Source organism: Salmo trutta, chromosome 33 (assembly GCF_901001165.1).
Source record: "Salmo trutta chromosome 33, fSalTru1.1, whole genome shotgun sequence".
NCBI classification, from domain to species: domain Eukaryota; kingdom Metazoa; phylum Chordata; class Actinopteri; order Salmoniformes; family Salmonidae; genus Salmo; species Salmo trutta.
Window position 1 is genome coordinate 12,812,862 of NC_042989.1, and position 22,970 is coordinate 12,835,831.

General features: G+C 42.0%; 1 protein-coding gene across 3 annotated transcripts in view; it reads right to left on the minus strand.

The window, feature by feature from the left end:
• zgc:174356 (proton-coupled folate transporter) overlaps nt 1-22,970 on the minus strand; it is a 50,830-nt gene that overhangs the window by 19,540 nt on the left and 8,320 nt on the right. For 2 of the 3 annotated variants that reach the window (XM_029729834.1, XM_029729832.1), the window contains 3 exons: nt 21,040-21,178; nt 19,375-19,458; nt 14,774-14,930 (listed from right to left, as the gene is read on the minus strand). In XM_029729834.1, coding sequence (XP_029585694.1) covers nt 14,774-14,930; nt 19,375-19,458; nt 21,040-21,178 — 380 coding nt within the window. The remainder of the gene's footprint in view (nt 1-14,773; nt 14,931-19,374; nt 19,459-21,039; nt 21,179-22,970) is intronic. The other variant, XM_029729833.1, reaches the window with a different exon arrangement.

A 22,970-nucleotide genomic window follows, 5' to 3' on the forward strand; every position in this document is an offset into this window, starting at 1 on the left:
CTGTCAGCTAGCAAACGTTAGCTTACTGGCTCACTAGCTAACATTACGTGTATGATCAGTGTAGTAATATTATTCAAATCAGAAATCCATTTGCATTGCTAGTTATAGCCTAATGTTACCTAGCTAACATTGAACCTAGTTTGTTAGCGTCAGCTACCTGCAGATTCATACTACAGCTATGACAATGTTTGTATTGGTAGTAGTACGAGTTGGGATTATCCCGGTTCATAACTAGCTAGCTTCATGTCTAAACAGAAGACTCCACTTCAGCCGGATTATTACATGACCCATCAAATTAGCCAGGTGTGTCTGGGGGTGATTACGGCCATCTATTGTATTTCATGAACATGTGTACATCTCTAGACAATAGTGACCCATCCACTTAGTTAGATGTGACTGGGGGGTGGTTATAGCATTTACTTCACATGACTCAATTTAGACAAGTGTGTCAGGTAAGCATCGTCTAATAATGATAAACTATTTATAAAATCTTTTTATCTGGACACTTTCTGTTTTTGATATTACTATGCAAGTAACCACTTCACTGTACCATTTACACCTTCTGTATCCTGTGCATGTGACAAATAAAATGACCTTTCATTTAATATAAACCTCACATGTGAATCCTTAAAGAGATGGGGCTAAGGCTTAAGGTGTGAACGATGCTGAATGGGTGTAGACAAAGAGCTCTCCAGTACTTGTATCAAAACATTCAAGGGCCATTTTCTCAAAAGTGGGGTTACAAGTTGATCAAATTTCAAGGCAGAATTACTTCCCCATTGTTCTTCAATTGCAGTGTATGACCGAATCTAGGCGGTCGGTCACATATATGCTTGGTCTCTAACTATGCATCTCTGAGTCAAGGTTAACTCAATCATATAATGCTAGGACATTGATTGCAAGATATTAACTCCTTGTCCCTTAGCCTCTTAATAATTGCATTGTAAACCTAGACACGTGCATCTTATTCCAAGCGTTGACATAAGGCTCGCAACCTTGGCTATACCCACTGTATACTATTATGGGCCTATAGCATTCACATGATAATGAAGTCAGATGGCATATCATAGTAGGGTCATAGACCCCTACATACATTCTCTGTCATCCTCAGACAAAGTGAATTTGCACTATCCTACATCAGTGCTCGACTTGGACTGAAATAGGTTCCGGTACTCATTTTGGGTGCTGGTAGTGTTTATATTTAGGTGCAGGAGCTCCACAATACCCTTGAGCTAATATTCTATAAGAGAAACATGAGCTCAAGCAGTAGAAGATTTGAGGTGCCGGTACTCAAGCTCCAGTGAGTCAAGCACTGGTCAAGTCAAGCACTGGTCTACATGTTGAGATTATTATGGATAAGAGCGAGAACATTTTTAAAACGTCAGTCTAGAATCAATCATCATGTCACCAGAATAAGACCCTAAATATTTATTGGAAAGGAGCATCAAGATCACCGTGCACTTTCATCACCCTGTGAAGTGGCCTAATAAACTGCACGGTTTCCCGAGTCGTAGTGAGAGAACCACACACCATATCATCACGCGACTCCAAGTTTACTTCGAGATGATGGTTATTATATCAATATTTATGCATAAAGGTGTTTCCACCCCCATTTCTCACATAATTCATTTTACTGACAAAAAGATCCCACCATGTCGAACGAACAAATTATCTGTCAGTATTTATAAAATTGTATCATAGCTGTCGTGATTTTTTTAATAAGATATGACTTTACTCGTATAAAAACTGTGGATGGAAACGTGGTTAAAGTCAATAATAGTATCTTCAGCTCCTGGCCAGTTTGCCCATTCAGAGTGGACTGTCACTCATCTACCTACAGTAGGGTGCCAGTCTGGCTCTGCTTTGTCCATGTCTAGCACAGAAAAATGCAGGGAATCAATAAATATAGAAAGAGGGAGAGAAAAAAGGGAGAGCGAAATAGACAGAGAAAGAAAGACACAGCTATGGAAACAACCCTGGTCTGTTATTACCATTGTACCAGTCTGGCCATTGAGTGGAAAAGAAGAAGGCAAATGTATACCTAAATAAATAATGAAATCAACAGACATGCTTATTTTGCCTTGAATCTGAGCAGTAGCAGCATCTTTCTGGCAAGTGTGTTTCTGGTTTGTGTGTCTTTAACAAACTGGATCAATCCACTGTCGTAGTCAATGCAGTCACTTCAACAAATCTCCATTCAGCAACATTGGGAGTAACAGACTGTTCCCACACATCAACAGACACCACAAACAGACAGTCATCTGTTTCATATCTGCCTTCACCAGACGGTACTACGACCATCCTAACAGATGATGAAAAATCCCTCAAATTATCACTCTTGCAAATGTTTTTCATCAGTTTGGACACATTTGGACTTCTGTCTGTAATCACCACAGTTCTATTTTCTGCAACTTTGCTTTGATTGTTTGTGAAAAATAGCATTGGAATATAATATATTTTGTCATGTATTATATGGCATTCTGTACCATTTCCACAGTCATTAATTCTAATCTAAGCAAGAAAAAAGCAAGCAAGAAAAAAGGCACATGACAGCCCGCTTGGAGTTTTCCAAAAGGCACCTAAAGGACTCTCAGACCATGAGAAACAAATCCCAAATCAAATCAAATCTTATTGGTCACATACACATGGTTAGCAGATGTTATTACGAGTGTAGCGAAATGCTTATGCTTCTATATCCGACAGTGCAGCAGTATCCAACAGGTAATATCTAACAATTCCACAACAAAACCTAACACACACAATCCAGTAAAGGAATATAAAATTATAAAATATATGGATGAGCAGTGACAGAGCAGCTAAGATGTGATAGTAAAGAATAGATAGTGAATGATACAGTATACATTATATACATATGAGATGAGTAATGCGGGATATGTAAACATTCTTAAAGTGGCATTATTAAAGTGACTAGTGTTCCATTTATTAAAAAGTGGCCAATGATATCAAGTCTGTAGGTAGGCAGCCGCCTCTGTGCTAGTGGTGGCTGTTTAACAATCTGATGGCCTTCTCTCTCTCTTTTCCAGCTTTGATGCACCTGTACTGACCTCACCTTCTGGTTAGAAGTGGGGTGAACAGGCAGTGGCTCGGGTGGTTATTGATCTCTTTGCCTTCCTGTGACATTGGATGTTGTAGGTGTCCTGGAGGGCAGGTAGTTTGCCCCCGGTGATGCGTTGTGCAGACCGCACCACCCTCTGGAGAGCCTTGCGGTTGTGGGCGGTGCAGTTGCCATACCAGGCGGTGAAACATCCCGACAGGATGCTCTCAATTGTGCATCTGTATAAGTTAGTGAGGGTTGTTGTTGCGCTGTTGAAGGCGCTGTTGAGCCTTGAAGGCGCTGTTGAGCCACTACACTGTCTGTGACCGTGGACGATTTCAGTTTGTCGGTGACATGTATACCGAGGAACTTAAAACTTTCCACCTCCTCCACTGCTGCTGTCCCGTCGATGTGGATAGAGGGGTGCTCCCTTTGCGGTTTCCTGAAGTCCACAATCATCTCTTTTGGTTTGCTGACATTCAGTGAGAGGTTATTTTCCTGACACCACACTTCGAGGGCCCTCACCTCCTCCCTGTAGGCTGTCTCGCCATTGTTGGTAATAATGCCTACCACTGTTGTGTCGTCTGCAAACTTGATGTTTGAGTTGGAGGCGTGCATGGCCATGCAGTCGTGGGTGAACAAGGAGGACAGGAGGGGGCTGAGAACACACCCTTGTGGGGCCCCAGTGTTGAGTATCAGCTCGGTGGAGATGTTATTTCATACCTTCACCACCTGGGGGCGGCCCATCAGGTAGTCCAGGACCCAGTTGCACAGGACCCAGGGTCTCAAGCTTAATGATGCGTTTGGAGGATACTATGGTGTTGAATGCTGAGCTGTAGTCAATGAACAGCATTCTTACATTAGGTATTCCTCTTGTCCAGATGGGATTTGGCAGTGTGCAGTGTGATGGCGATTGCATCGTCTGTGGACCTATTGGGGCGGTAAGCAAATTGAAGTGGGTCTAGGGTGACAGGTAGGGTGGAGGTGATATGATCCTTGACTAGTCTCTCAAAGCACTTCATGATAACAGAAGTGAGTGCTACGGGGCGATAGTTTTTTAGTTCCGTTACCTTAGCTTTCTTGGGAACAGGAACAATGGTGGCCATAATGAAGCATGTGGGGACAGCAGATTGGCATAGGGATTGATTGAATATGTCCGTAAACACACCAGCCAGCTGGTCTGCGCTTGCTCTGAGGACGTGGCTAGGGACGCCGTCCGGGCCGACAGCCTTGCGAGGGTTAACACGGCCACAGGGAAGGAGAGCCCACAGTCTTCAGTAGCGGGCCACCTCGGTGGCAATGTATAGTCCTCAAAGCGTTGTTTAATGTGTCTGGAAGCAAGACGTCGATGTCTGCGACGGGGCTGCTTTTCTGTAATCCGTGATTGTCTGTAGACCCTGCCACAATAGTGTCCTGTTTGAGCCGTTGAATTGCGACTCCACTTTGTCTCTATACTGACACTTTGCTTGTTTGATTGCCTTACGGAGGGAATAACTACACTGTTTGAATTTAGTCATATTTCCAGTCGCCTTGCCATGATTGAATGCGGTGGTACGTGCTTTCAACTTTGCGCGAATGCTAACATCAATCCACCGTTTCTGGTTAGGGAAGGTTTTAATAGTCACAGGTATTAAACGGGCCCCGGGGCAAAATTTTGAAAGACTGTAGTAACGATAAGCTCTGACGTGATCGGTTCTGCTTTCGGTACTGGAGAAATTAAGAAAATACCTTTCCTATTTATTATTGTTACATAAACGTTATCTTGCACATTATATCTCACCAACCGTTTCTAATTTACAATAAGATGAAGACATTCATCTATGAAGCATTTTCGCTATTCCCAATCCAGAAGAGAGATTTCTCTCGTGCAGAGCCTGTGTGACACACACACACACACACACACACACCTTAACTGGTGACGATGGCGGAGAGAACTAAACGTTCAAAAGTGTGGTTACACTTCAGAGTCGATGCTGACGATGCTCGTTGCCACAAGTGCAACAAGATTTTTGTTCTTAAGGGCGGAAACACAAACAATCTGTCCAAACATCTATCGAAAGTGTATCATGTACAGGCAGAGAAATGCAGTTTTCGATTCCCTAGCTCGTAGTTCATCTCTCGTTGCCCGATCTACTTTAGGTATATATGCTAGCAGCCTAGAGCCCACACACGGAGTTAACTCAATTATGAGAAACATGGGGTCATGATCAAAAGTAACCATTAGCCAGCTGATTAAAATATATATATATATATGTTCGTCCTGAATATATTATATATATAATTAAAAAAAAAATACATTTCCAAAAATGGCTAAAAACCTGTTTTACTTTCCCAACAATACCAACCTCGTCTGATCACGGTAGACACAAAAACAGGTCTCAAAAAGCTGGTTCAGAATTACAATATCTAATTTGGTTCCATCTAAAACCGAAAATACATTCACAGAGTCAATAGAAGACATTGGTCTTTGATGGTTGGATTAAATCAGCTCTGGCCTGTCTCTCCCTCTGTCTGTCTCTCTCTCATATCAGTGCATGTTGTTACGTGCACCCAATACCAGACAGACTGTATGGTCTCTCATTCTTCTCCACAGAATTTGTCATCGTCTTCACTGATTCCCTTTCATCATCCTCCTCTTTCTCATCAGTATTCCAAGGGGTCAAAACTAGGAAGACATGTGCACTCTTTATTTTGCTCCCTCCCTCGCTCACTGTTTCTTTCTCTCTTTCACTCTAACACAAAATCTTGGAAGAATACTACAGTACAAGCTGCTTCATTGTATGCATTGTCTATGAAAGGTGTATTGTGTCTTGTTAGAAATTAACCTCTCTCCATGGGATTCAATATTTTGATTATGAAAAATGTTGATTTCAACAAAGAACATTTCTGTATTTGTATTGCAAATCCAAAGAAAATTACAACCTGCTTTTGTCAGCACGTCTCTCAAAATGTGGTCTCCAGCTAGTCACCCACCCATGCATGCACACTGCACACAGTATACAGCTCTATTTTGGTGGCCTCTGATACATTATAATGCCATGATTCCATCCGAAATACACAGCAAAATTATTGAATACTTGAACAACTTAATCTCCCAGTTTGGTAAAATGAATTGTGCTATTGTGTAGAAAGACAAACATTTAAATGACTGAAAATGCATGAATTCAGTGTGTTGTTAGTTGTTTTGGATATTGCCTAAGCCTATACTGTATGATCAGGACTATTTTCTAAGTAAGATAACCCTTTTTAACATTAAACCTGTCTTCTACTGATATTAAAGTCATATTTACCATTTTATTGCAAGTTATGAATTGCCTCAATGATGTTTGTTTTTCAAATTCTGTATTTTATTGGCTCTGTGGCTGTGGACACTAAGGGTAAGCAAACCAATGTGTCATTTTTTTATTTGGGTAAACTCTTTCTTTGGCCTGTCAATCAGTTTGACCTGTCAATCAATCACTGTGATTGGGATTGTCAGGGGAGGGGGCAGGATGTTTGTCAGTCACAGAGTTGATATGGTTTCAGACCCGTCAATCAATTACTGTGGGTGGGAATTGCCAAAAAAACGAGTCTAGTCTTTTAATTACATTTATTGAGACAAAAACCTAAGAAATAAGGCTGTATTCTATGAAGTAAACATGCATTCCGTGTTTACAAAGCAATATAAAATTGCAGGAAACTGGTTTTAAAAATGCTAAAATGTTCAGGGGGAGGACCCCCAGACTCCCACCATAGTGTGCACCCACACTTTTATATAAAGTCATGCTTTCATGAATAGACCTACATGTATGATTTGAAGAATGAAGCAGGTGTTAAACATGGGCTTTGCTACACAGAAAGCAACAGTTGACTACTCCATTGTCAGCACTTCATTCAAATCAGTAGGCCTATATCAATTTCTATAATACCATATAATTATCATTAGCTTTTATAACCGTCAATGTTTGTTTTTTTTTATCATATTTTGGACCAGAATGAGGCTCTCTCTCCACTACCTACTGTTCCTTCAGTGAGGATTCAACATCTTCATCAAATGTTTTCATAATTTATCTGCAGATAATCACCGAAAAACAGTAATAGCCTACCATTATGCAAATTAGGGAGCCAAACTAACGGCCCTGTCACCTATGCAATTCGGTTCCTGACATTCACCTAAAAGAGACATTCAAAAAGAGCTGTTAGTTCGCAAACAACCCATCACTAGGCTACACTGACGTCACTTTAGTGGTCACTGGAAAATCTCGACATGGGCTTGAATCCTAAGAAAATACACACAAGATCTTTAGTTTACTTGTCCCGACGCGATACCATGGACATATAACTACATTGTATGATTTATTAATAGCAAATGGATATAGGAGTTTGACTTTATTCAGTTCGTCACCTTTTATAAACTAGTCAACACAATCAAAGCACAGTAAACACAGTAAATAGCCTATGAGGACCAACTCCATAAATGAATGTGCCACAAAACAAGAATTAAGTGGATTTCAACTCATCGTTACCACTTACATTACATGGGACGTATAAATTCACTCACAGGAGACGAAGAAGCATCATGCTTTCTCTTCTCTCTGAAAATACATTTGACTGCAGCCAACCACAGTGCACAAAAATAACAGGTACCGAGAGGCGGGACAGGCAGCAGATTGACAGAGAAACACTGCTGGTTTGTCATCGCTCCATTTGTATAAGCCCTGTCAATAGATCACTAGAAGATGCATCATTTCATTCACTCTAGGGCGGTGGTTCTTAACCTTGTTGGAGGTACTGACCCCCACCAGTTTCATATGCGCATTCACCGAACCCTCCTTAATTGGAAAAATAAAATTCAAAACATAGGTATATATTTTACTGGTGCACAAAATGAACCGTGCATCAACATCAGTGTTCAAAGAACAAAACCATTAAAACATGATTTTCACACAAAAACAAAAACATAATAATGAATATTTACTGCAAATCAGTGTGACTTCTGCTGTTGCCTGTGGTCTCGTCGAGTTGAAGGCTGAATTTTGCCGGGCTTGAAATCAGATCTGCAACTACTTGAGCCAAGATGTCTTTGCTCATGTCCTCTATTCTGTCGCTAATGGTGTCATTTGAAAGAGGAATTTGGGATAACTTAACTTCAGCCGCTTTTCCCAGCATGATATTCGCCATCTTCAACACAGCTGGTTTTATGAGTGTTTCACCAATGGTGTGTGGTTTGCCCTGCTTTGCGATCAGGTAAGCAACTTCGTACGATGCTGTGAGGATCGGTTTGTTGATGGGTACAAAGCCGAGAACAGGCAGAGTAGCCTTTTCATCGAATCTGGCTCTCTTCACCTTGAATTCAGCGAGCGTTGTGTTCTTGTATTGTCCATCTCCATGCAGCTTAAGGAAGTGTTCTCTTAGTTTTGCCGGTGCTAGACTAGAATTGCTCAACTTGGCATTGCAAATCATGCAGTTAGGACGCTGACTCTCATCACGTTCCGTTATACATGTGAATCCATATTGTACATATTCGTCCGACCACTTTCTTTTTTTGCTCGACATAGTTAGTATGAAGGGATTAAAATATTAAGAAAGAAAAAACACGACGTACCATCACGACAGTCACAATTCGACTACTGAGCGCGCCAAATTCCCTGCAGCACAGATAGGCCAAGCGATGTTGCGTGATCACCTGCAGCCAATGATGGCCAAGCGGGGCGTGTCATCACGAATCATATGAGTCGGGTGTGTGTCTTGACCTCCGCCGAACCCCTGAGACTGACTCACCGAACCCTTGGGGTTCGATCGAACCCAGGTTAGAACCACTGCTCTAGGGGGAGAAGGCTATATGGACTTTTCTGACTAGAGAATTGAATCTTTTAAATAAAAAGAAGCCTAGTTAATTTATGAAGTGGAAAAAGTATCCGGCTGACAATTAATCTGTTAACGGCCGTTTTGCCGATTACTGGTATTTTTATTGTGTTACTTTTTATTATTACTTTTTATTTTAGTCAACTTGGTAAACATTTTCTTAACTCTTATTGAACTGCACTGTTGGTTAAGGGCTTGTAAGTAAGCATTTCACGGTAAGTCTACACTTGCTGTATTCTGCGCATGTGACAAATACTATGATTCGATTTGGTCAGCGCTTAGGAAAAACGCTGATCATCCATAACCTGTCATTACTTCTACTTCTAGAATTCCAACACAGCCAACATCAAATTACAAAAGAGAATTCCACAGCACAGCACCTTACATCTGTGATTTGTTCACTAATCACCTCCATCTTCGATGTGGGCGAATTCATTCACACCTATCATTTCAGTAAGCACAGGTAATATGCCCTGCTTAGTGCTCTGACAATGTGTGACCACAGTATTGTTTCATTGCTTAATTGCCTGGCTCTGGTGTGTGTATATATACAGTTGAAGTCGGAAGTTTACATACACTTAGGTTGGAGTCATTAAAACTAGTTTTTCAACCACTCCACAAATTTCTTGTTAAACAAACTATAGTTTTAGCAAGTCGGTTAGGACATCTACTTTGTGCATGACAAGTAACTTTTCCAACAATTGCTTACAGACAGATTATTTCACTTATAATGCATTGTATCACAATTCCAGTGGGTCAGAAGTTTAAATACACTAAGTTGACTGTGCCTTTAAACAGCTTGGAAAATTCCAGAAAATTATGTCATGGCTTTAGAAGCTTCTGATAGGCTAATTGACATCATTTGAGTCAATTGGAGGTGTACCTGTGGATGTATTTCAAGGCCTACCTTCAAACTCAGTGCCTCTTTGCTTGACATCAAAAGAAATCAGCCAAGACCTCAGAAAAAAAATTGTAGACCTCCACAAGTCTGGTTCATCCTTGGGAGCAATTTCCAAACGTCTGAAGGTAACATGTTAATCTGTAAAAACAATAGTACGCAAGTATAAACACCATGGGACCAGGCAGCCATCATACTGCTCAGGAAGGAGATGCATTCTGTCTCCTAGAGATGAACGTGCTTTGGTGCAACTAGTGCAAATCAATCCCAGAACAACAGCAAAGGACCTTGTGAAGATGCTGGAGGAAACAGGTACAAAAGTATCTATATCCACAGTAAAACGAGTCCTATATCGACATAACCTGAAAGGCCGCTCAGCAAGGAAGAAGCCACTTCTCCAAAACCGCTATTAAAAAACAGACTACGGTTTCAAACTGCACATGGGGACAAAGATCGTACTTTTTGGAGAAATGTCCTTTGGTCTGATGAAACAAAAATAGAACTGTTTGGCCATAATGACCATCGTTATGTTTGGAGGAAAAAGGGGGAGGCTTGCAAGCCGAAGAACACCATCCCAATCGTGAAGCATGGGGGTGGCAGCATCACGTTGTGGGGGTGCTTTGCTGCAGGAGGAACTGGTGCACTTCACAAAGTAGATGGCATCATGAGGACAGAAAATTCTGTGGATATATTGAAGCAACATCTCAAGACATCAGTCAGGAAGTTAAAGCTTGGTCACAAATGGGTCTTCCAAATAGACAATGACCCCAAGCATACTTCCAAAGTTGTGGCAAAATGGCTTAAGGACAACAAAGTCAAGGTATTGGAGTGGCCATCACAAAGCCCTGACCTCAATCCTATAGAAAATATGTGGGCAGAACTGAAAAAGCTTTAAAATGTCAGGAATTGTGAAAAACTGAGTTTAAATGTGGCCTTGCTCATGGACTTCCGACTTCAACTGTATGTATGACTGAATGTGTGTGTGTGTGTGTGTGTGTTAGTACCAGCAGCATGGCTGGGAGGGGGTGGCCACCGTGGCCCCAAGGCAGCAGCCCCAGACCCATGTAATTACAGCCTGGGGACGATAATGTAACCGCTTCCCTCCTCACTACACTATCCATGCACGCGTGCACACACACATGCAAAATGGGGGGCAGGTACCCTACCGGTTAGAGTGTTAGGCCAGTAACCGAAAGGTTGCTAGTTCGAATTCCTTGAGCAAGGCACTTAACCCTAATTTCTCTAGGGTTGGCGTGGATAATGGCTGACACTGGCCGTGACCCCACTCTCTGAGGGTGTCTCTTAGGGGGAGATGGGATATGCAAAAACGCATTTCCAAAATCACACATGCGTTTTAATACACACTTTTACATGTGTGAAATAGGACAAATATAAGCACTAACCACCAGACCACATGGTGCTTTTATTACAGGGACCCCTACATTACTTAATTAAGCCATTACCAAAGACAATGGCTTAATTATAGTGGCAAGAACATCAAATGTGGACCGTCACAATGAATTGAAAGGATGGTAATGGAGTTGGTAGTGTCTGTTCAGGGCTCCAGCCACTCAGTCATAGGACGCATCCCAAATGGCACCCTACTATTCCTATAGTGCACATCTTTTGACCAGAGCAAATGAGGTTAGTGTTTAATGGTAGCCCTGTGCGTCACTGTTGGAATTTACTTATTGTAGCCTACAGAATGCGTTGAGGTACAGCTGGTTCAAATCCATGAGATGACTAGGTGAAACATCTGTCGAGGTGCACTTGAGCAAGGCCATTGCTCCCGTAAGTCGCTCTGGATAGGAGAGCCCGCTAAATGACTCAAATGTTAAATGTAATTGATATACTACTGTATGTTTCATACATTCCCTTACATGAGTTTAACGTTGGGTTAACACCATTAAATTATATTACATTACGTTTCTGTACTGTGTTGCTACACTAAAGCAAAACCTATTGCTGATGTTGAACAACATGGTAGGGCAAAATAGTGATACATGTTGGACCACCATGATCCCTGGTATTGTGGCAGATAGTCTGTTTAGCTGTTTCTACAGGCTTTCATTTATACCCATTTACTTCATGTCAATGCATAGAATGGAAAGGTACAGGCATGAAGACCGAAGGTCCTGTACTGTATTCAACATTCAAGCGACAGCTCAAAAAAGTAAGTGAATAGAATTAATAAATTACATTACAAAATCAATAAAATCTATTTAAAAGTGGATACCCATCTCAGCTTCAGACTAAACGGTTCACTCCCCATGAATAGGAACCTAATAACTATCAGCAAGCAACCCACACCCAGGAAATTAAATTACATTCATCCAGTAGCGATGATTCCTCCTCACTACAATTATACCTTATTGTACTATGATTACTTTCCCCATTGTAAATTCAAATCACATACACATTCTAGGAAATGAATTACTGAAGTAATCAAAGCCTATTCAAGTGAAGATTACTTAAGTGTCTGATAAAAAGTTAAAAGACCAAATTGACCACAAAACTATCGGTTAGCGGCATGTTATGTTAGTAAATGTAATCTTAATTCCTTATTGCCCTTTTGAAAATACTTTCATTTGGAGTAATAATCATACAATTTTGAGAAACCCTTGAACAATTAACATTTTGAAATGTTAATTGCCTTTATGTCCCCTTCAACCAAAGTGAATGCAGCAAACCTGCATTTTTTACTACGTACAGTGCCTTCGGAAAGTATTTAGACCCCTTGACTTGTTCCACATTTTGTTACTATACAGCCTTATTCTAAAATTGATTAAATATATATATGTTTTTCTAAAATATACAAACAAACCCCATAATGACAAAGCGAAAACAGGTTTTTAGACATTTTGGCAAATGTATATATAACTTTTTTTTAATATATATATATATATATACACACAAAATAACATCTTTACATAAGTATTCAGGCCCTTTGCTATGAGTCTCAAAACTGAGCTCAGGTGCAGGTGTTTCCATTGATCATCCTTGAGATGCTTCTACAACTTGATTTGAGTCCACCTGTGGTAAATTCAATTGATTAGACATGATTTGGAAAAGACACACACACCTGTCTATATACGGTCCTACAGTTGATAGTGCATGTCAGTGCAAAAACCAAGCCATGAGGTTGAAGGAATTGTCCGTAGAGCACCGAGACAGGATTGTGTCAAGGCACAGATCACGGGAAGGTTACCAAAACATTTCTGCAGCATTGAGAGTCCCCTAGAAACACAGGGGCCTCCAACATTTTTAAATGGAAGAACTTTGGAACCGCAAAGACTCTTGCTAGAGCTGGCCAAAATGGAAGGACAACCAGCCTGCTTCGAGTTTGCCAAAAGGCACCTAAAGGACTCTGTGTCACGACTTCCGCCGAAGTTGGTGCCTCTCCTTGTTCGGGCGCGTTCGGCGGTCGACGTCACCGGCTTTCTAGCCACCACCGATCTACGTTTCTTTTTGTATGCGTTTTGTCTTGATTGTACACACCTGGTTTCCATTACGTTATAATTTATTCCCTATTTAACCCTCTGGTTCCCACATGGTTTTGTGCGTGTTTGTTCTTTGTTAAGTGGTTGCTCTTTTGTGTAGAGCTGGATTGCTCTCCCTGTATGGAATTAGTTTGTGATATTTTCGAGTAAAGTACGTTTTTGCTCAGTTCTGTGTCCTGCACCTTACTCCGTCCTACCCGCTGCACACAGACACTTGACACTGACCACGAGAAACAAGATTCTCTGGTCTGATGAAACCAAAATTGAACTCTTTGGCCTGAATTCCAAGTGCCACGTCTGGAGGAAACCTGGCACCATCCCTACGGTGAAGCATGCTGGTGACAGCATCATGCTGTGGGGATGTTTTTCACCGGCAGTTAATGGGAGACTAGTCAGGATCGAGGCAAAGATGAATGGAGCATAGTACAGAGAGATCCTTGATCAAAACCTGCTCCAGAGGGCCCAGGACCTCAGAGTGGAGTGAAGGTTAGACTTCCAGCAGAACGACTCCAAGCACATAGCCAAGACAACGCAGGAGTAGCTTCGGGACAAGTCTCTGAATGTCCTTGAGTGGCCCAGCCAGAACCCGGACTTGAACCCGATCTAACCTCTCTGGAGAGACCTGAAAATAGCTGGGCAGCAACGCTCCCCATACAACCTGACAGAGCTTGAGAGGATCTGCAAAGAAAAATGTGAGAAACTCCCCAAATACAGGTGTGCCAAACTTTTAGCGTCATACCCAAGAAGACTCGATGCTGTAATCGCTGCCAAAGGTGCTTCAACAAAGTACTGAGTAAAGGGTCTGAGTACTTATGTAAAATGTGATTTGTTTTTATTTTTTTATAAATTAGCAAAAATGTCTAAACCTGTTTTTGCTTTGTCATTATGGGGTATTCTGTGTAGATTGAAAAGGAAAAAAAAGATTGAATACATTTTAGAATAAGGCTGTAACGTAACAAAATGTGGAAAAGGTCAAGGGGTCTGAATACTTTCAGTACACATGTAGGATCTTAAAATTTGAGCCAATTTAAACCTGCAACAATAGGAAATGTGAATTATTACGTGGATTATAATTAATGTGCAGTTTTGCATGGGTTGATACATTTTTCGTAAGTGAAAATCAAGTAAAATTTCTGAAGTGGAAATTACAAACTTCTAAAGCCTTTTTAAACCTCAAATGCACTATAAGTTCTACATTTCCTGCATTGCAGGAAAGTTCTCCTGCAACAGGGTGATAAAATGAAGATCCTGCATCTATACATATGACTCCTTATCCATCTTTATTCTTCTCATATACTCCACGTCCATGCCAAGACATGAATCATCGCGTGTCAAAGAGAGACTTTCTGACAACTGAAAAAGTCTGCTGTGTGTGTCAGAATAATTCTGATTGCAAAACCATGGTATTTCATTGTAATATTTTTTTGTTAAATGGTTATCAATAAGTTATATAATGACAACAGGCAGGTGACTTACTGCATCAAGATGAAGATGATGAGTGTGAAGCCTGCCATGACGATGAAGGGCATGCCAGGGAAGGTGGGCAGGGTCAGAGGGAACAAGCCATTAAACATCACCGCTGCAAACATAATACATGTGGTCTCCACAGACGCAGAGAAGGAGAACATCGCACCTGCAGGGTCACAAAAGAAACACGGGTTTATGCAGAGCCTTATATTGACAGAGTTCCATCAACTGAACTCATGAACGTTGAAACTCTCCAAATATTAGGCTCTGGGCTTTCAGTTGTTCTAGGTTTGAAGACACAAATTATTCTAACCATTGATTTCTGTGTTACAAATGTGTTTTTTTTGGTGTGACTGTAAAAGAAAATAGTTGACTACCCAAGAAAATAAGAGTTTAGACTACCAACAGGGGTTTAAATATGTAATGTTTTCGGATGATTGTACTTTCATTAAAAGCATTGCTTAAGTACACACAGTCCAGGTTGAATATCTTTGAACATGAAGACAAAATTTGATATCATTGTGTATTTGTCACATGCACTGAATACAGCAGGTGTAGACCTTACAGTGAAATGCTTACTTACAAGTGATTAACCAACAATGCAGTTAAGAAAATACCACAAAAAAGAGAAAAACCTGCATGTACATAATTACCTCGACACCGGTGCCCCCGCATATTGCCTCTGTACAAGGCACCCCCTGTATATAGCCCTGCTATTGTTATTTACTAATTTTAATAATTGCAAAAACATTTAATAATTAAAGAGCAGCAGTAAATAACAATAGCAGGGCTATTAAAGCAGGGCTATTAAAGAGCAGCAGTAAATAACAATAGCAGGGCTATATACAGGTGGTGCCTTGTACAGAGTCAATATGCGGGGGCACCGGTGTCGAGGTAATTATGTACATGCAGGTAGGGTTATTAAGGTGGCTATGCATAGATAATAACAGAGTAGCAGCAGCGTAGAGGGGGGTGCAAATAGTCTGGGTAGCAATTTGATTAGCTGTTCAGGAGTCTTATGGCTTGGGGTAAGAAGCTGTTTAGAAGCCTATTGGACCTAGATTTGGCGCTCCGGTACCACTTGCCGTGCGGTAGCAGAGAGAACAGTCTATGACTAGGGTGACTGGAGTCTTAAACAATTTTTAGGGCCTTCCTCTGACACTGCCTGGTATAGAGGTCCTGGATGGCAGGAAGCTTGGCCCCAATGTGATATACTGACCCGTGCCAAATCTGTTCAGTCTCCTGAGGGGGAATAGGTTTTGTCGTGCCTTCTTCACGACTGTCTTGGTGTGTTTGGACCATGTTAGTTTGTTGATGATGATGTGGACGACAAGGAACTTGAAGCTCTCAACCTGCTCCATTACAGCCCCGTCGATGAGAATGGGGGCGTGCTCGGTCTTCCTTTTCCTGTAGTCCACATTCATCTCCTTAGTCTTGATCACGTTGAGGGAGAGGTTGTTGTCCTTGCACCACACGGTCAAGTCTCTGACCTCCTCCCTATAGGCTGTCTCATCGTTGCCTACCACGGTTGTGTCATTAGCAAACTTAAATGATAGTGTTGGAGTCGTGCCTGACCGTGCATTCATGAGTGAACAGGGAGTACAGGAGGGGACTGAGCACGCACCCCTGAGGGGCCCTCGTGTTGAGGATCAGCGTAGGCGGATGTGTTGTTACCTACCCTTACCACCTAGGGGCGGCCCGTCAGGAAGTCTCGGTTCCAGTTACAGAGGGTGGTATTTAGTCCCAGGGTCCTTAGCTTAGTGATGAGCTTTAAGGGCACTATGGTGTTGAACGCTGAGCTGTAGTCAATGAATAGCATTCTCACATAGGTGTTGCTTTTGTCCATGTGGGAAAGGGCAATGTGGAGTGTAATAGAGATTGCATCATCTGTGTATCTGTTGGTTTGGTATGCAAATTGGAGTTGGACTAGGGTTTCTGAGGTAATGGTGTTGATGTGAGCCATGACCAACCTTTCAAAGCATTTCATGGCTACAGACGTGAGTGCTATGGGTCGGTAGACATTTAGGCAGGTTACCTTAGTGTTCTTGGGCACAGGCACTATGGTGGTCCTCTTGAAACATGTTGATATTAAAGACTCAGACAGGGAGAGTTCGAAAAAGTCAGTGAAGACACTTGCCAGTTGGTCAGCGCATGCTCGGAGTACACATCCTGGTAATCTGTCTGGCCCAGCGGCCTTTCGAATATTGACCTGTTTAAAAGGTCTTACTTACATCGGCTGCAGAGAGCGTGATCACACAGTCATCTCGAACAGCTGATGCTCTCGTGCATGTTTCAGTGTTACATGCCTCGAAGCGAGCATAGAAGTTCTTTAGCTCGTCTGGTAGGCTCGTGTCACTGGGCAGCTCTCGGCTGTGCTTCCCTTTGTAGTCTGTAATAGTTTGCGAGCCCTGCCACATCCGACAAGCATCGGAGCCGGTGTAGTACAATTCGTTCTTAGTCCTTTATTGATGCTTTGCCTGTTTGATGGTTCATTGGAAGACATAGCAGGATTTCTTATAAGCTTCCGGGTTAGAGTCCCGCTCCTTGAAAGTGGCAGCTCTACCCTTTAGCTCAGTGCGAATGTTGCCTGTAATCCATGGCTTCTGGTTGGGGTATGTACGTAAAGTCACTCTGGGGACGACGTTCTCGATGCACTTATTGATAAAGACAGTGACTGATGTGGTATACTCCTCAATGTTATCGGAAGAATCCTGGAACATATTCCAGTCTGTGCTAGCAAAACAGTCCTGTAGTTTAGCATCTGCTCATCTGACCACTTTTTTATATACCGAGTCACTGGTGCTTCCTGCTTTAATTTTACTTGTAAGCAGGAATCATGAGGATAGAGTTATGGTCAGATTTGCCAAATGGAGGGCGAGGGAGAGCTTTGTCCGCGTCTCTGTGTGGGGAGTAAATGTGGTCTAGAATTTTTTTCCCTCTGGTTGCACATTTAACATGCTGATTGAAATTCGATAAAACTGATTTAAGTTTCCCTGCATTAAAGTCACCGGCTACTAGGAGAGCCACCTCTGGATGAGTGTTTTCCTGTTTGCTTATGGCGGAATACAGCTCATTTTGTGCAGTTTTAGTGCCAGTCTCGTTTTGTGGTGGTATGTGGACAGCTACAAAAAATACAGATGAAAACTCTAGGTAGATAGTGTGGTCTACTGCTTATCATGAGATACTCTACCTCAGGCTAGCAAAACCTAGAGACTTCCTTATACATCGTGCACCAGCTGTTGTTTACATAAATGTGTAGGCCCTTCCCCGTGTCTTACCAGAGACTGCTCTTCTGTCTTGCCGATAGAGTGTATAACCCGCCAGCTATATCTTCTTAATGTCATCATTCAGCCACGACTCAGTGAAACATAAGATATTACAGTTTTTAATGTCCCGTTGGTAGGATATACATGCTTTCAGTTCGTCCCATTTATTTTCCAGCGATTGAACGTTAGCTAGCAGACTGGAAGGCAAGGGCAAATTAGCCACTCATCAGCTGATCCTCGCAAGGCACCCTGACCTTTTGCTTCAAAATCTCAGTTTCCTTCTCCAGCGAATCACGGGGATCGTGGCCTGGTCGCGTGTCTGCAGTATATCCCTCGCGTCAGACTCATTGAAGAAGAACTCCTCGTCCAATTTGAGGTGAATAATCCCGGTTCTGATGTCCAGAAGCTCTTTTCGGTCATAAGAGATGATAGCAGCAACATTATGTACAAAACAAGCTACGAACAGCGCGGGGGGAAAAAAATAGCATGATTGGTTGAGAGCCGATAAGATGGCAGCCCTACCCTCCGGCGCCATCATGAATGATATAGTATCGCTCTGTGATGTTGTGACTGTGCTTACAGTAGCAACTAGAGATACATAAGATGAATATTGTGCAGAGGGAGGGAATTCTTAAGTGGTTCCAACATGGAATACTTATTGATCTGAGAGAGAGAGAGACATGTTGTTTCTTACATGAACAAACTGTACAGGTTGTACATAAATGCAACAGCAGGCTTTGCATTTCACATAACTATACAGGGGCATTTCAGTAGCTAAGAATCTAGACAAGGTAGCTATTTAACTCTTGAAAACCTTGATTGCTATTCAATGTTATTTTGCCTGCCAGAACAGTATCATTACAAGTGGTGCAATGATTTGAGAAATAATAAAAAGGTTACCAATCTTTCAATGCAGGTATACATTCTACATAGTATTGTGTTTCAAAAAAGGGACTGAATAAGAGAAAGGAACGACAAAATGTTACTGTGCATCATTTGTTCATCCAACCATTCTCTGCTGGCCCTTCTCTATGCTGAGGATGTCAAGATTCATCAAAATATAATAACATGCATCTTTCTCTCAGGAGTTGGACTTGAGGAACAGGGAACATTCTGGGTCAAAAGTTCAGTGTTAAACTGTCTCTTCATTTCAGTCACGTTTAAGTGTAATGTATGGTACGAGGGTTCTTCCCCTTTAGGTTGCTTTCCTTCTATGGAGTTTTTCCTTGCCACTGTGATTCCGCTTGCTCTTTGGGGTCTAGGTCAGGTTACTGTGAGGCACTTTGTGAACACTTGATGTAAAAAGGGCTTTATAAGTCAAATGTGATGGAGCTTAGGACCCACCTTGTTCGTCTGGCTCTACGATGGTGGAGGACAGAGAGCGGATGACAGCCTGAGTGATGCCAGCAGGGGCAGACACCACAGCCACTGGGGGGAAGGGAGAGACAGGAAAAGGCAGGGGAGGACAGACAGAACAAAATGAGGACAGACAGGAGAACAGGACAAATGGGCAGACAGGTCAAGAGGGCAAACATGACATGAGGGCAGACAGGAAAGGTGGACATACATCCCAGAAGAGGACAGACGGGACAGAAGGACAAACAGGACCGAGGAGGACAGACAGGATAGAGCAGAACAAGACAAAAATTACATTAAAAAAGACATATTAGCCAAAAAGCTGCATTATCTATGAGATAAGGTTGATGTTATTAAGCTCAGGCTCGTTAAAGGGGAAGTGAGGTAAGGCATTCCATTCTCCTTTATTAGAACATAGTTTAAAGCCTAATCATCACAAATGAGAATGTGTGTGTGTGTGTTTTTGTTTGTGTGTGTGCATGCGCATGTAAGTGTGCTGTGTATACTTATTATGTTTGTTACTTAAAGGTGCACTATGCAGAAAAGGCTCCGTAATTTCCTGGTTGCTAAAATTCAAATAGTTTGCCTAATTTTCCATAACCAAAAATGTTTATTTTCAGCTGTTAGAAGCTGATGTACAAAACCGAAAGTAAAAAGACACAAAAACGAAACTTAAGCAACCCCAAAAAGTTACATATTGCAGCTTTAAAACATGCAGTCAGACCAACCAACTCCTGCCTGGCTATGGAAATGGGGGTGATGACTCTGAAGCTGTACCAGCATGCTAACCCTCATTATCCCAGGCAAAGGAAGAGAGCAGAATGCAGATATCTGGTGAGGTTACAGCTGATTATTCACACAATGCTTAAAACTGTGTGTGTGGTCACGCCACTCATCTCCCCTCTAAAATGCTTTAGTCCACCTCCACATCGATTAGAATAACAAGTTCCACAACTATTTATTTAATTAAGGATATCAATACCCATCCTGTCCATCTCCCTCGGTCTCAAAGGCCTGTCTGACTACTAGGCCAGCACAATGCACTGTTATCCTAAAGGTGTCCGTGTTCAAGCAGCTCGTCAGGAAAATGACAACTTTACATACTCCAAGACAAAAGGATTTGTGTCTCTTTTTAATTAAAGCACAGCAGTGTCGAAGTGTGTCAACATCATCACAACTCCTGGCTAAAATCCAATCCAGCCTGTACTGTAACGTTGCAGTCTTAACCTCATCAGTTACGAAGGTCTCTGCATATTGTGAAACCTTTCAAATATTTTTATTTTATACCAGGGGTGGCCACCCTCCTCCCAGAGGGGGAGGCCCTGCATCTACATGCTTACTCCAACCCTGCTGTAATACACCTGATACAGCCAATCAGGGTCCTGGTGGGTAGCCGATTCCTATAATCAAGTGTGTTAGATTAGGGTTGGAGCAAAAGCCTGCAGGAGGGTAACTCTACAGGAGGACGGTAACTCTACAGAAGGATGGTAAGGCACCAAAACTTTTATATTTGAGAAAACCTCAGGGCTTTTATTCATATTGTCTCAGAGTAGGAGTGCTGAACTATCCATATTCTTAAAACCCTTTGTGAATAGCGGCCCAGAATTTCATATTAGTTCAGTACATCATCAATCCATGCATAGGTCCCCTCACCTAGAAACACCATCCATGTGTTAGTGGAGAAGGCCATTAGAACGAAGCCTGCTGTCCTGAAGAGGACACTCACTTTGGCCAGAGTCATCTCTCCTACCACTCTCATAAGCAGTGGGAAGATCCCCAGCAGGGTAAACCCCTAGGACAAAACATTACATTCCTTTACACATTCTTTACTTTTTATTGCATATTAATGATTGTTTAATGCTTGATTGGAAGTTGAATGAATTGGATACATTGAGTGATGGGATCATACAGAGTCTATTATTCCTAATAATTAACAATCTGCAATTACAGTTGGGAAATCAATTTACTGGTCGCTCCTAAAAATACAATTTGGGAAGGTTTGCCGTTTGGCTTTTGTTCTACAACGAGTCATTATATGTTTGAACCTCATTCCTTAGTTAGCCAAAACACTGCATCAATTAACCTTTAGAGATTGTGTCAAAACAACAAACATGGATTATTTATGTACGTGTGTGTACCAGCCTGTGTGTGTAGGCTATATATATATATATGTGTGTGTGTGCATACACTTCACGCCTGAGTGTGTGCGCACGCACGTCTGTTTATGCCCGTCAGAGTGCCTGTGTGTAATGTGACTCATTTGCCCTCTTTGTCTAAAAGCTGACAGATTTGATTTAATTATCCCGTCCAGCTCAGGGTGACAAGTTGCCAGTGTCCTCATCCCCCCTCCGCCCCCTTCCCTCACCAGCAGTCTCAAATCTACACTAGGAAACATAATAGGAATGCATAAACGTTTCCCTGAGAAGGTCAGCTCTTTATGTTTTTACTTCAATCAACTCATTAGAGCTTGTGGTGTTTAATCATTCTTAGGGAACTCTGCTCTGCCCTAATTACAAGTCAATCTCATTCTCAACCTTTAAGCCAATTATTAAAAGCTAGAGGAGCCGTGAACTCGCCCCTGCTGCCCTCCCAGTCCTGCTAAGGTTTTTCCTACTGAGGAGTAATAATATATTTTATTGACAATTCCATAACCTTTTGATATTCTATTATGTAACTAACATGAATATTGGGGATGGATTACCTGTGTTATTATAGCCGAGGCTACAAGCTGCTCATTTTCTCCTAACTCCCCTAGCTCTCCCTTATTTTTTCAACTTTCCCTGTTTGAATCCTGAGAGCTAAAAACAAACCCTGTAGTTTCCCCTCTTCTAAAGTCTTTCATCTGTTGGTAATTAAAGTATGTTTGTAGCAGAGGGCAAGAAGCAACACTCAGACATCCCCCATAGACTACGGACATAATACACCACCTCCTCCAAATCGATGCGGCTGCCTGACTCAGAGTCAGCCCAACAAAAGGCGGCAGAGCCTTCTGAGAGCCCCTGTGGCACCGTGCGGAGCAGTTGAGCCGACACAGTCTAAATGGGAAAGCGTCACCTCTCCGATCTGGATTCTGAGCTCTTTAACAAGCAGTCTTTGTTTAAGTGTCACATCAAGGCAAGACATCGACCCAGACTCCTTCATGAGATCATGAAGGACGAAGAGAGACACACTCAAGTACCCCCCCCCCCCCCACACACACACACACACACACAATCACACACACCCCCAAAGGGTCCCTTGAAATACATACAGCATCTGACTTGTAACTGCTGTTTACATATTAAAAACTATGGTTGCTATTGGTTCAGATCGGTAAAGTTGTTGGGTAAGTACATTGTTTGGATGTTTTTTGTGTGGTTTCAGCGATATTTATTTAAACTATTTTTGTTTCTGTTTTGCTGTTATGTGTTTTTGGATTTCTAAAACAAGGTGAAACGGTAAGAATGTGTCATTGTAAATGTGTGGGGACTGGATGGTACTATGCACTCTTGCTCTGAGCCATGGGACATAGCTAGTGCATATCGTTAACCATCATCCAATCCATGGCCAGTCAAGTGGAGACCTGTGGACCTTGGTGTGGAAAG